Source organism: Volvox carteri (assembly GCF_000143455.1).
Source record: "Volvox carteri f. nagariensis unplaced genomic scaffold VOLCAscaffold_19, whole genome shotgun sequence".
NCBI classification, from domain to species: Eukaryota; Viridiplantae; Chlorophyta; class Chlorophyceae; order Chlamydomonadales; family Volvocaceae; genus Volvox; species Volvox carteri.
The window spans coordinates 464,287-479,373 of NW_003307562.1; the positions used below are offsets into that span (position 1 = coordinate 464,287).

General features: G+C 52.2%; 1 protein-coding gene across 1 annotated transcript; it reads right to left on the reverse strand.

Moving 5' to 3' along the window:
- Positions 1-3,344: 3,344 nt before the first annotated feature.
- vmp20 (metalloproteinase, extracellular matrix glycoprotein VMP20) lies at positions 3,345-5,357 on the reverse strand (the record flags this gene model as incomplete). The annotated part of the gene is made up of 3 exons (XM_002950573.1): positions 3,345-3,722; positions 4,126-4,493; positions 4,898-5,357. Coding segments are annotated over 3 exons (1,206 nt in total), but the record flags the coding sequence as incomplete, so codon positions are not given.
- Positions 5,358-15,087: the final 9,730 nt, after the last annotated feature.

Sequence of the window (15,087 nt, forward strand, 5' to 3'; positions counted from 1 at the left end):
CATATGTATGCGTGTATGTGTGTACATGTGCGCGGTTGCATGTGTGTGTACATCTGCGTGTATGTGTGTGTATGATGTGTGGGACAGGGGGCCATATCTTCACCCGTGGCAGCTACCCTGCGAAACCCTGCCTCCCCCGGTATTTCGGGGCACCCTCATCTGGTCACCCTAGTCAAGCTCTCAGTAGATCGCTCAGGTTCCGCACCCATCACCGGCATCCAACGGAATTGGCCGGATCGACAGCGGCTCAACTCCATTCCTGGTCAGCTCGCAAGATCACTTTATCCCAGGTCACCACCGTCCATCGACTAGGGACGCTATACCCTCCACCACCGGAAGGATTTGCGGCTCTGACAGACCCTGACAAGTCTGGATCCCGGGATCTCCCGGGGGTTATGGTCCGTGCCTTACCAGTAGTGACCATAAAACTTTTATAGACCTGTTCGAGCCATCAGCACCTCATGAGATGCTGATCAGCTGATGCCGATTCACCCGGAAACAGGATAACGCAGGTCTAGCAATAATCTACGAATCCTCCTAACAGCATAACCCATCTTACATGGTCTGACATCGAGCAAGGGCAAAGTCAGACCCTCCCACCTAGACTGGGTGCAATGGCTAACTGGCTAGGGTGGAATGCACCAATGTAATACCAGGCAAAGAGTACTCAGGGAGATGCCAAGGGACCTGAACCCTCCTTACAACCTCCGTGCATCATTCCGGCTACACTGACATGTCAGTGTCGCTGGAATGACGCACGTCGACAGTAAGACGGAGGAGATTGCACGGTTTGCCACTCATTACTAACTTACTGCTTGGAGTGGCGTCAGAATTACTGCCACCATCATCCAGTTTTGTGTAGTAGCAGATGCCTGGATATGTGCTGACGGGTTCCGCCGTTGTCTTCCTGCAGGTTCCGGAGGTGCCATCGTCATTGTACCAGATATTAAAAGCCTTGCACTCCGAGCTCTCCGTGCAGGCGTGGGCACTGGTACCCATGCTGCTCTCTTCGCAAGTGATGTCGTCACCGTAGTGATCAACATCAGCCGTTACTGCGTAGCCAGAATACTCAATGCATGGTGTCGACTGGGAATCTGCGGTGGACAAAATCAAACAAGCGGCACGACGGCACGACGTACGGTTCGATAGATTGCTCAATTGGTATGAAACAACGCCACTTGCGCTGCCGACTCGCTGTAAATAGGTTGCAAGTCGCGTTATATGCATTTGTGTACATTGCCAACGATAGCAGCTAGTGCTTTGCTACTTGTACAAATGTATGCTCTAGAGCTCGGGAATGACGTGGTCGTGGATGTGGTTATATGGTTTCTTTCTGCCATAAAACTGGTCATGTTGCCTCATGAACATTCATGAGGGGCCATGCTGCCGTGAATGACCACAGTGGCATTGTGTAGTATGCGGCATAGTCATGGCCATGGCGGTCGCCGCCAATTCATACACCCAAGCCACAGCCGTGAAGAATAATCTGCTCAGTTTTATGCCATCGTGTGTCTATCTGCATGATGGAAACTTAATGGTGGAGATATCTTTATTATTAGTTATCTCGCAGATGCTTCACTGCTTGCCTATTACCTGCGCCATCGACAAGCTTGGTGTAGAAGCAAATGCCCTCAACAAATTCTACAGGTCCTGCCAACCGCTTGGTGCATCCCCATACATGCCCATCGTCGTTAATGAAAGAGTTGAATGCCACGCATTCAGAGCAGCCAGAGCAGGCGGCAGCGGTGGCTTCCAGATCCCTGGGTGTGCACTCGATGTCACCTCCATAGTGATCTACATTGCCAGCCACCGTGTAGCCTTCCATCGAGGTGCATGGGGCAGCCGACTCTGCGTACAAAGCGTACAAACCATTGGCAATAATGATTTAGGGGCGCAGGGGAGCTGCAGGTGTTGCGAGTCCTGTTTTTGTGAAGGAAGCAGAAAGTACCATATTGGCACAGAATTACTACTGCTGTATGCTGTATTCTGCACTGTATGTGCATTTGCTCGTGTGGTCCAGCAGATAGATATAGCATAAAAGGAGGGATGTCGTTGTAGCGGGGGGATCTCCACTGCTGGCCAAACCATCCATGGAGGCGACTGTCCCGGCCAACACATCATCCTTCGATCTTCTCGGATGGGGCCATCCTGGGCTACCTGTAACAGCTGTACTACATGTTGTACGGCACGCGTATTGTCTACAAATAATCCCTAAGGGGCTCCACCAGCATCTTGAGAGGCCTTCTCAGCGGCCAGCTACTACTCTGTAGTAGCTGGGTATCACGGGATTTGTCATCCGCTGATCGGCTCTTTTCTGTAAAAAGTCGTGATACATCATACTCTGTCCATGATGAAGTTTGTTCACGCTTCGTTCGCTCTCTTCGTTCGCTTCGTTCGCCCGCTTCGTTAATCATCTGCAGTTTGGGAAGCATTCACCTTACCTATTTAAAAATACATTAGTTTTGTTCAGTTCTTCTTTTGTTCAGTTCTTCGCGAATGCTCGCCTTCAATCGACCTAGCAATCTTTCGTTCCCCCCAGCGGACACCTAAGCACATGACTACCCATTAAGGAAAGCCTAGCAAATATCGGACCCACCGGCTGGGTTACAGGGTGGCGGTGGTGGTGGCGGTGGTGGTGGTGGCGGTGGTGGTGGTATCGGTGGTGGTGGCGGTGGTGCCGGGCTCGGTGGTGGTGGGCTTGGTGGTGGGCTCCGCAAGGGTGGGGACCTTCTTGGCGATGGGGGTCGCGGGGAAGGCGGGGTTCGCAATTGCGAGCTTGGGACTGGGGGACTAGGTGATGGTGGGCTGGGCGGTGGGGAGCGCCTGCTTGACGGTGATGGGCTGGGTGGGGGAGGGGGACTGGGTGGAGGCGGGCTTGGTGGTGGCGGGTTGGGTGGTGGTGGGTTAGGTGGTGGCGGGTTGGGTGGTGGTGGGTTGGGTGGTGGTGGTGGTGGTGGCCGTGGGGGTGGCGGGCTTGGCGGTGGTGAGCGTGGCGGTGGGCGTGCTGGCGGTGGGCTTGGTGCTGGTGAACGAGGGGGAGGGGACCCGGGTGGTGGTGGCGGTGGTGGTGGTGGACGTGGGGGTGGGGGGTTGGGGGGAGGTGGGTTTGGAGGTGGTGGGCGCGGCGACGGTGGGCTCGGCGGTGGTGGGCTGGGTGGTGGCGGGCTGGGTGGTGGTGGGCTAGGTGGTGGTGGGCTAGGTGGTGGTGGGCTGGGTGGTGGTGGGCTGGGTGGTGGTGGGCTGGGGCTGGGTGGTGGCGGGCTGGGTGGTGGTGGGCTGGGTGGTGGTGGGCTGGGTGGTGGTGGGCTGGGTGGTGGTGGGCTGGGTGGTGGTGGGCTAGGTGGTGGTGGGCTGGGTGGTGGTGAACTGGGCGGCGGGGGGCTGGGGGGCGGCGGCCGAAGCACGGAAGGTGGGCTTGGCGGTGGTGAACGTGGGGGAGGTGGGCTTCGTGGCGGTGGACGTGGGGATGGTGGCACCGGTGGTGGTGGGCGTGGGGGAGGTGCAGGTGGTGGCTGGGGTTCCAGGGTGCTGAGGGAAGGGCACTCTGAGGGTGAGGCCACGAACCGGCAGAGGTGCACCCTTAGAACATCCGTTGCATTCCAGGATCCCCCATACACGACCAACTTATAATCTGACAGTGTCAGCTGAGACAGCGGACCGACAGCATTGATGAACTGGATTTTGCGGTCGCTGTTTGCATAGAGGTTTGGTAAGCCGTTGTCCTGCAGGCAGAGCACAACGCTTTTTAAACAAGATGGTTCAGGCTCTGGCGTCAAATCGTAACCAAAAGCTAGCTGCCAGCTGGCAGAGCCAGGTACACTTAAACAATCTGCGTGTGATCAAACAATCCTCCTTCAGTTGTAATGCATCCTACTGCAAAGGCCATCTAAATTACAGCTATCCAAGCTGCAGTGGCATTGCAATATTGAGGGTAGCCTAATTGCTGCAATCATGCAGCAGGCGAGCAGCACAAGTACCCAGTAAAAGCTCCAGGGGATGACCTACCACCGGGATTTACTCGTCTACTTTGATTGCAGAGCCGACCTCCATCCAGGCCACCCACTGTGTTGCCTCACGATTTATCCTCCACTCCAATTAACAAGAGAGATTGCAACAACCACTCACCAAGAGCGCAATCACTTCGTGTATGTTGACCTTGTTCGAAAACTCTTCCTTCAGACTGGCATCTCCACTCTTATTCACGCGGACAGCCATGTATAAGTTTCGGCCCAGGGAGGGGTCCACGTATACGGGCAGCCAGTTGGGTGTCACACGGATGTAGTTGTTATCACCAGTCAGGTAGGTGGCAGGCAGCGTGAAGGACAGAGCTGTGCCTGGCACCAAAATGTTCCCATCTATTTGGTTGCCACTGAGCGCGGGTGTGGCCCAGCCCATGCGGGAGATCTCCGGAGCATTGGGACAGGTGTCACCTCGGCCCATAGATGTGGAGTAGTCATCATACTCGATACCATTACGATACGAGTGCCAGAGGCCTGCACAAGCGCATTGTGCAGTGAGAAGTGAGGCTGCAGCATGACGCGTAAGCATGACGGTTGGTTGCCAATCCATTTTCCTGCCTGCTGTCTGTTATTATTAGCCACACAGCTTTAGAAATGCCACAGCCACTTGATTGGTAGTACTGTCATACTCGACACTTCATAGAAGCAGTAGCAGCCATTCCTATGCAAACGATGCAGTAGTCTCGGCACGGCATGCAGTTTCTATGTGTGGGTGCCTGTATGTGCATGTGCAAATGTAACAGACTGCAACAGCAAGTAAGGTAGCAAGGGATAACACACACCAAATCATACCATCTATACATAGATCATGACATATATGAATATTGATAAGCAAGTGATAACAATTGATGGCATGAACGGCTAAACAATCTACTGACCATAGTTGTGGATGCCTTCTTGCATGATTGTTGCCCATCTGTATATCCCGTAGGGTGACGTCTGCAGCCATGTATACCGGCCTGGCAGTGTCGCCAGGCCTGCCCAGGAACACACTTGCTGCATTGCTGGAGGCAATATATAGGTGAAGTATTTGAATGAAGAAAAGGCTGCAAGTCCGATAAGGTTCTTAGTAGCCGTGTCTGCTAGGATTTGCATTGCAAAAGAGGAGCAAGAGCTTGTAATGGGTGTCGAGCATACGTGGGGCACACGTACCGCCCGAAATGTGGTAGTGTTAAGGATGAACCTTCCGTATGAGCATTGCGCATACTTTTGTGCCAGGCCCCCATTGCCATCCTCATTGGGGCCCAGGTACAGTTTGCGGACATCCCCCTCGGTGAGGTTTGCTGGCATGCCACACAACGGGTAGTCCACAATCATGACCAGGAGGTCCTGGGATGTGATGGTGCCGGGGGTGATTGCCTGGGCCACAAGGAGCTTGACGACGGTCAGGACGCTCAAATTGTCGGGTGTGCATTCGCCTGTGACTGCATTGTAGAGACAGTCCTGCGGGAAGCAATGCATGCATAAGGATGAGTGTCATGGGAGGTAGCAGTTAGACAGGCAACAGAAGGAGCCATGCCAAGTAAAGGACATGTCACGCAACACATCCACATGCAGGAGGCAGAATTATTGCCATCAGGCAGCAGCATAGGTAATAATGCAGAACAGTCAATCAGCTGTTACCATAACCACTTGAAGCCACAGAAGATATTGTAGCAGGGTGTAGTAATGCAGAGGATAGATCACCCATGGGTAGCTTTCACTCTCTGCTCTGTCCTATGCATTTGCTTCACTGCAGACGAACTGTAGCTCCTTGTCGCCCGCTCTACTGCTCATTGAGCCAACGACTAAAGGCAGCATTTCAGGGCTGCACTGTGTTGTGCATACAGCCCTGTGTGTGTAGTTCTCCCCTTCATGTCCGCCGAGTCTATTTGGACTGAAATGGGACAACGCCAGCACCAGCCAGAGTAGAGGCCCCCTGACAAAAGAGTGCATTGCAATGAGTTTGGGGCATGCCTGCCTCTCTAGCGACGATGGCGGTATATTGGCATCTGGCCTCTCCAAAGCGTGACTGTACAGTCCCTTCCGATTACTCTCCAGCTTTGGGATAAGGACCACTGTGTACGGAAAATGCTTATGTACAGAAATTTTCTTGGGACGGCGAACCGGCCCGTGGGCGCCAGGAAGGCTGAAGTATCGCCTTTGTAGCTGTAACTACAAGGCCCCTAGCGGCCCTCTTAAGTGCTGGGCAGGTAGAGGCTAGGTACACACATTCACATACATATGCAAAAAAGCATGCAGCCAGGCATGCTTGCATGCCATCATTCCACGCTTACTACAAGCTTAATAATAAGCCTCAGCATCCTATTTACTTCCAGTCATACAAGTGTTTTTTTGTATGCTGATGTACACCTTGATTGCAGGCAACGGCCGTACAGCAAGCGCCAGCTCCGCTCGCCCAGTAACTGGCATGACTCACCAGCTTTATCTCAGAGCCGGGAAAAACGCGTTTCCCCGTGGCATCCGTGTCAGGCGGTTTGTAACCCCCGGCGAGCGGCACCAGCACCCCATTACTGCTGTTGTGGATCACCCACTGGGTCGTGGACTGCTCCAGTGTAACGAAATAAAGCTCTCCCGTGAGTTGCTCCCTGGTTACATTTGCGGTGATCGTGCCTGGCACGACCTTACAGTACCCCACTGCATGAAGCAGCAGCCGATAGAGGGCGTTATCATTATTATTATTTAGCAGGGCGGATACGTGTTCGTAATGACCGCGGATGCAGGTAGGTATACAAAGTATTTCGTACAGCGGATATACTTCCTTAGGAATACTTTTACTGTGTTTGCTTCGCGGCAAATGCGATGAGCGCAGTGCAGGTCTGGTTCATCCGCCGCGCTTGGGGATAGTCAGGGTTGGCAATGATAGCGGTAACGGTAAATGTGGGCTAGACTACAAGATCAATCATGCACTTTTGCTTTCAGGCAGACGCCTTCGGTGGAGCATACAGCATGCAACTTATTAAGCGATTCGTTGGACTGCCGGTGTCCGTCATTACTGTCCTCAAGGCACCCCATTACTAGCTTTTGCATAATGTGTTTACAACAAATATTGTTAAACCTACTGCGTACTTCTCGGTTGTGGCCTTCGTTGCTTACAGTTAACATGGTCCTCACCTTCCGCGGCCGTGATGAGCGCCACCGCGATTAACAAGTTTTTTATCATTTGATAAATTGTGGTACAATCAATACATAATACTCACTAATCCTGCGCAATTGGGCATTGATGTAGCGGCCAAGCAGCGGCTTACGTGATCACGTTATGACGCAATCCAAGACAAATCAAGACAAATGATCAAGACAAATGATTAATCAAGACAAATGATTAAGTCTTATGAATTCTTCCTTTCAAATACCATTTCAGAATTTCATTGCAACGAAACTGTGGGACATACGGCTAAGCAAAATGTACGGCGTTAAGGTGGGCATGAAGTAGAATGACTCAATTGAAGTCGCAGGACATTAAACCTTAGTGTTAAGTTCCTTCATGCTTCATGGTCAAAAACGGCGCGTGTCTGTAGCTGCAGACACGCAGTAGTGAAGGATGCTGGAGCCTGGATGCTTGAAGGAAAGGCAGCGAAACCGAACAACGATGTTTGAACATTTTGAGCCCCAGTTAAGCAAGTAATAATTGTCTACCTTCAGGTTTTTAACACACACATAACCGCACAGACATCAGTTTTGCACCGTACCGGTAGCTAGTCTGTCTTCCCATCCCCAACATTTTCAAGAAGGATTATTTTGCACGAAATCTCAAAAATATATTTGTGATTTAAAACTGGCTCCGTTCCGGGCCTAAGAAACTAGAACCAACGTCGTGAGGCAGCAGCTGCCGCCGAAATGCAATCTACTACAACGTAAGTGCCAGAGCGCTCAGCTACCTGTAAGTGAGCGCGGCCAAGTATCTTGAAGCAGAGACAGCATATACTTACATGGTTGCATGCATCGACGTTACAGCAGCTACCGTGGCCATCCGCCTGCTGCCGACTCGTAGCTGCTGCTGCAGCTGTCGGGTAGATGCTTGGCACGTGGATTCCAAAAAGTCCACCGATTGCTGCTGGGCACAAGAAGGTTAGGTGGAATAAGTTGGTAGCTCGGTGGAGAATTGATTGCCTGCCTGCAGCAGTAATAAGGTAAATGCATGATGGTTTTCGCAATCCGCTAAACCAATAAAGCCAAATCAGCATGCGAGCAGCAGCAGCCAAACTGTCGTCTATCCAAACATACGTGGAAAATGCGTGAGGATGCAGATGTAAAGCACCCGCCGTCGATCTGTTGTATCACGACTTCAGAAAAGTACCGATCAGCAGATGCCAGATCCCGTGATATGCCCAGGATACAGCACGGTGTAATAAGCCTGTACGTACGTACGACCTTGTATCGTTGAAAAGCGGCCGGCCATTCACATGATACATGCATGGCTTGACCTGCAACCAGGGACTCGCCTGGAACGAGGGGAAGCTTCCAGCATTGAAATTGCACATATCTTCGTACGTATGCACATACACACATACATACATGCATACCGGATATAAGATTATCGAAAGCCGCACCTGCAGCACGATATAAGATGTTACCTTATTGCCGCCCATCTCTACCCTCATAACGATCAATGCCTTGACACCGACCACCTGCGCAAGTCCCCACCAATCGCTGATCAACTAGCAACTGTGCGGGTATCAAACTTGTACTTGTTATGCACATGACATCAGGCGGATACCCGCGGTTCTATGCATACCCAAGCAAAGCCGACGGACATGCATACTGATCCGCCAAATCCGCCTGCTGCCCCCTCGGGTGTGTGAGGAGTGGTGAAATGGGAGATGGCCCCCCATCAAGTGGACGATGTAGGACGTGATTATATCAACTTGCGAGATGACCAGGAACAAAGTTGAGGCGCCATAGATCCGCTAGATTTGGTTGGATGCAGGTGTGAGTTGCTGAACCCACCGAATGCATTCTGAAGTCGGATGGGGTGAATGGATTAGGGTGCCCCTCTCGCAGGGGAGAGCAGGGAACTGCCTCGGGAAAGGGGGCCGCTGGTCAAGCTATACCGTAACAACATACAATATACATATATACATCCTAGGGTTTGGCACTACTGGTAACGCGCGAACATTGCCCCCGGGAGATCCCGGGATCGATATCCGTTAGGGTCAAAAAACCTTCCGATGGTGGAAGGTATTGCGCCCAATAATGATGGACGGTGGTGACCTGGGACAAAGTTAACCTGCGACCTGCGAGCCTGCCAGGAATGGAGTTGGGCCGCTGTCGTCCCGGCAGATTCCGTTGGATGCGGGTGGTAGGGTGTCTTGCTCCCTGTCAGCCTCGCGCTCCAAGCAAGCAGCGAAGGCAACGTAGGACATGCTGCTGCAATAGATATGAAACGACATATATAAAAGTGCATGAATAATGGAGGTAGTGCATACTTGTCTGGTGGATAAATGGTGCGGCGGCATGGCAAACCTGCTATATGTGTGTGTGTGTGTGTTTGTGTTACATGGTTGGGGGGTGCGTGACCCCATACCTGTAAGACTACCCATACGAGCCGAAGGCCCAAGGGCAATACTACAACGCCTAAAAGCCACGGAGAAAAGGAAAAACACCGCACATCAGCCCAGACTAGCGTCCAAAGGGGGTAATTGAGTTTCGGTGAGCCCACATACGTTCCAACATCCTCGCCAGACGTGTGGGTTCCCATTGCATGGCCTCCAACATGCTCTGTTGATGATCGAATCCCTCTTCAGCACGAATGTCATTATAGGCTGGGCATTCCAATAACACGTGTTTTTCATCCTCAATTCGGCTATTAGTACCACAACAGTGGCAAAACCGCTGCCCCCTGGGGACATGGTACTTGCCCCTTCGTGCTCTGTTCGCCTCCAAAGCCCAGCAACATAAACGAAAGTGCATTAGCTTACGATGTGCTAAACGAGGAATGAAAACCTTAGCATGTGTTGGCCACATGACGGCTGCGGCTCCCGAAAAGGGCAGCCCCATCCAGTGCTTATACTTCGCCATTTGCGCTCCCGGTTGCTTCCCATCTGATGGGTACTCCTCTGGCAAGACAGTCAGACGCGTATGGTCCCAGCCGCTCATCAAACGCTCTCTTAGTGCCGTTATCATCGCTCCTTCGGGAAGAGGTCTACTCAGCAACCAGTCAACACGCTCCTTTACCCCCACGACTTCTTGCGGTATTCCGCTCCAAATGTTGCACTCCAAGAAGGAAAACAGTCGTAACATTGAGATTCCCCAACCCTCCCATTCCGGGTTGGTCAGGGCATCGGTTATCTCCCGCCGTAAAACGGCATGAGCAATGGATCCCACTTGCTTTTGAAGGCGGTTCCAGAAACGGAGGATCTGCTTCACCATGTAATATTGTAAGGGGAGTTCAGCCAGCTCGGCGTACAACAGCCTGTGGGATGGCCGTGCCGTCCCCACTACCTGCCTCATGAATAAAATCTGCAGCTGGACTGCACTATCCTTCAAACAGGCTTCGAACATGCCCTCCGCAAGGTTGGCTTTATCCCGCCGCCTTCCCACCCTGTCCACGACCTCTGCCAGCGCAAAAGGGCCCCACGCCTGGCAGCCATACAACAGAATTGCTCGGACTTGGGTTGCAAAACACCGCATTCACACATCGGGGGCAAACAGCTTCATTTTGTCCAGCTTTGCGCTTAAGGAAAACATAGCGGACCGACCTGTATCACACAACTGCTGACGGCACGCACTAAAAGGCCATTCTGGCCCATATACCAAGCCCAGATAGCGAGCGCTATCTTTGGCAGGTACTACCTGGCCTGATAGCCGTAACTGTTGACATCTCTAGCTAAGTAAACCTAAGTAAACCTAAGTAAACCTGTTATATGATTGTGACGTAGGGGGAATGACAACTTCATCCGTGGCCACCAACCTGGCAGTCTCTATCTACCTATCCCGATGTTCCGGGGCGCCCCCATGTTTCGGGGGCCTCTCATCCATGCGGACTTCTGCAAATCAAAACATTTTTGGATACCTACCATCAGCACAACAGGTCACTAGCGATAACCGGGTCTATCACCGGTGGTACAGTCCATTGGCATGGGGATGCACGTGCATCCGTTTTAAGCGGTCGAGAGGAATAATTAATCCGTCCTATGCCGAGTTCAATCCTGAAATCTTTCAAGGTGTGGAGCTATATATGACGCGACTAAGCACATGGTGCCATAAATAAACAAACTAGTGGTGCCATAAATGAAAAATAAATATGGTGCCATAAATAAAGTAAGCTATAGAAAAATTATTCTGAGCCTGAACTCTTCTATAATTTGCAGCGGCTGGGAAGCCAAATACGTCGATATCGATGGACAAGGCCGCTAATCCTGCCATGTTTGTAAGTTCTCCCTCACGCCGCCGTCATCCGGGCTTTCATTTTGCCCTTGAGTTTAGATTCCTTTCGCTCCTGCTGATGTTGTCTGTATCGTACCCCCAGTCAGCAGTCGTCGCCCACTCCAACTCCAGCTGGCGTTTATGCAACTGTCCCGTTCAGCAGGGGTGGGCTTGGACGCACAAGAAGTACAATGCCACCAGAACAGGCTCCAGGTCGTGAGGCACTTGAAGCAGGTGGTGCGAGCCGCGTCGGCGTCGGACAGCGGGGCAGTCACCTGCATATGCATGTGATGAAGGCGCGGATGTATGTAGACATATGTAGAGCCGCAACAGATAGAGCATTGTGTAACTTGCATGCATATGGTTCCTTGTCGAGAGACAGGACGGATGGAACGAAAATAACAACAGCAAAGGAAATGGGTTTCTGATTACTTATCCTGCTTATTCTGCTATCATTCCGCTTATTCTGCTATTATTACTTATCCTACTTATTACTATGGACAGAAGGGCGAAGGAGTTTTGGGAGGGGAGAGGCGTTCCGAAGAAGCGCATGCCATGTTGAGGATTGGAATGCGCGCGGTTGTGTTGTTGTTAATGCTTGTGGCTAGATTAGTAGTGGCATTGCCGCAACTGCTGCTACAGCTGCTAGTGCTAATAATTTAACTACGTGTAGGTGTGTGTGGCGAACACGGTTATGTGATGTCATTTCATGTTCAAGTACAGGCGAAACGGCCGTGCAGAAAAGTAGCAAACTTGTGTTGTGCTTTGTTGTGAGAGGGCAGCCAGGGATGAAGAGGTTATTAAGTGGGCAACTACCCGGAATAAGAGTGAGCACATGCACAGTCTCCAAGCTTGCACGTGTGCATGTGCGTGTGCGTGTGCGTGTGCGTGTGCGTGTGCGTGTGCATGTGCGTGTGTGTGTGCGTGTGCGTGTGCGTGTGCGTGTGCGTGTGCGTGTGCGTGTGCGTGTGCGTGTGCGTGTGCGTGTGCGTGTGCGTGTGCGTGTGCGTGTGCGTGTGCGTGTGCGTGTGCGTGTGCGTGTGCGTGTGCGTGTGCGTGTGCGTGTGCGTGTGCGTGTGCGTGTGCGTGTGCGTGTGCGTGTGCGTGTGCGTGTGCGTGTGCGTGTGCGTGTGCGTGTGCGTGTGCGTGTGCGTGTGCGTGTGCGTGTGCGTGTGCGTGTGCGTGTGCGTGTGCGTGTGCGTGTGCGTGTGCGTGTGCGTGTGCGTGTGCGTGTGCGTGTGCGTGTGCGTGTGCGTGTGCGTGTGCGTGTGCGAGAAGGCTACAAGTACCTGACCAGGCCTGACGGTGTGTGTGCGTGTGCGTGTGTGTGCGTATGTGTGTGTGTGTATGTGTGTGTATGCGTGTGTGTGCGTGTTGCACCCAGCAGGGCGACGACATTCTCACTATTGGATAGATGCGATGCAGAGCGTGGCTGGATGGCTTGATAGACGTTGAGACGTTGAGTGAATGGCTTAGCAGAAATAGTGCACTCAGACGTCCATGCGTGTGGATAACATGAGTGGTAAGGACAGCATACACACAGTGGCAGGTGGCAGGTGGCTGGCAGAAGTTAAGGCCTGACTGCTGCTCCCGGAGGTTCCGGCTTCAAATCCTGCCGACCCATCGATGTGTGCGGGGTGATGATTTGGGAGGTGGTCCCCCATCTTGAGGAGGGTATAGGACGCGATTGTATCAATTTGCGAGCTGGTCAGTTACTGAGTTGTGGCGCCGTTGATACGCTAGTTTTAATTGGATGGTGGTGGTGAGTTGCTCTGAAGTTGAGTTGTTCTGAAGTCCAATGGGGTGAATGGATTAGGGTGCCCCTCTCGCAGGGGAGAGCAGGGAGCTGCCTCGGGAAAGGGGGCCACTGGTGAAGCTATACTACCCTGTAACAACATCATACAGTGGTAAGTGTGGATGGCTACACTGATACGGATGCGTGGGTGATTAGGATTAGTTTCCTAGCTAATATTCCCCACCAATTTAATCCACGCATGCATGTGCTGTGCGCACGCCCGCTTTCGCTCCAGGAGGTCATCATGATGTCAAGCGTTCACATACATCAGCGCATCCTTCAACAACAGCGCACGCAACCTACTTCCATGCAGGTCTTGCAGGCGAAGGACAGTTGCGACCCTTTGGCACAGGCGATGCAGTCACGGTACTTAGTGACGTTGGTTCCGACAAGAGAGGGGTCCAGGCAATAATCCGTGCATGCGGCTGCGTGGGAGGAGGCGCCGGGTAGATGAGAATATTTGGACCGCGAAATATTGTTTGGTTAATTGCATGTCAAATGGGCGAACAACAGAATTGGCTATGCGGGGATGGAGGCAGGAAAGATTGCAGAAATAATGTGCGTGTCCATCAGCAAAGAAGATCAACGGCCGGTATGTAATGCTTACGTAGATAACAATCCAAACAATGTGTGGCTGTGGCTGCGGCTTGTTGGCATTCGCAATAATTAACACATGGCATGAACTAAGGACGCAGTCTCCATATCAACATGCTGCTGCTATCCAACCCCATCAGTAGTTTGGCGAGCGACCGAGTTGAGCACAGTATGTCAAGCCGTTTCTAATCGACAAATGTACGATCTCTGTGGAATAGATGTGACATACATGGTGTTGTAGTAGCCGGTACACAGTACGGCACCATGAACAACTACAAATACGCGCTAAGTGCTAACACCAGCATCTCGAGAGGCCTTTTCAGCGGCCAGCTACTACAGCTGTCTCACCTCCCGATACATACGGAACGCATTCCGTAAGGCAGGCTTTCTGCATGACTTTATTGGGTGCTTTACCGCATTGGTAGCAAGGTGAGGAGAACCACGTCGTCGACACGCACAGGCGGCAGGCGTCTGGTTCCAGCGTAGGATATTCGGTGTTGTTATAACATTTCTGGCAGGCAGAATCCTTATTGGAACAATTGGCGGCTGGGCGGGAGGAAGACAGGCGTGGGTTCGGGGAGGGGGCCACAATGACACACGAGCACGCGAGCAATGGGAATAGTCAGCGATTTGGCTCATGTAGCTTGCTTGCGCAGCGGTCTTGAGAGCAGGTTATGAGGTCGCGCTTTAAATGTTGTACCATGATCACAAGATGCATGCCGGATGCACGGTAAGTAGGGTTATGGACGGGTTATGGCCGGCAAGGAGTGAGGAAGGTAACAGCCAGGGAGGAACAGCTAGCTGTTTCGGCACACGGGTATGCCGACTGGAATGCTAATGGTGCTGATCATGGGAAGAAAGCCGGTAGATACGCAGTCACGCATTGCAGGGTAGAGTAATGTAAGAGTCATCTTGTTTGTCTGCTGCTGGACGGCTTTATCCAAGCATTTGCACGGGTGTAGGGTACTCAAATCAACAAAAGGGCGGAAGACGATGGACAAAAGCTAGGCTACTAAGCTGTAAGCATATTATTGCAGGTGTATGTACCTACCGCAATTCCTGCACTTCGACATTTGAGGGTGCAAACCAACAATCAAGTAACGGTGAGTGCACATGGTTTAATTTATTCCTGATCAGGAATAAATTAAAGCTCATGAGCTCGCTCGCGTTGGCCGCCTCTGCCTAAACTAGTAACCTTGAAGCACGTCCTCACCCCTGGTTTTGTATACGTGGTCGAGGTTTCCACGAAACAACAACCCACTTACCTACTGCCGGCGCCATCAGGGCGGGAACCGGTTTCGATGACGGGAATCG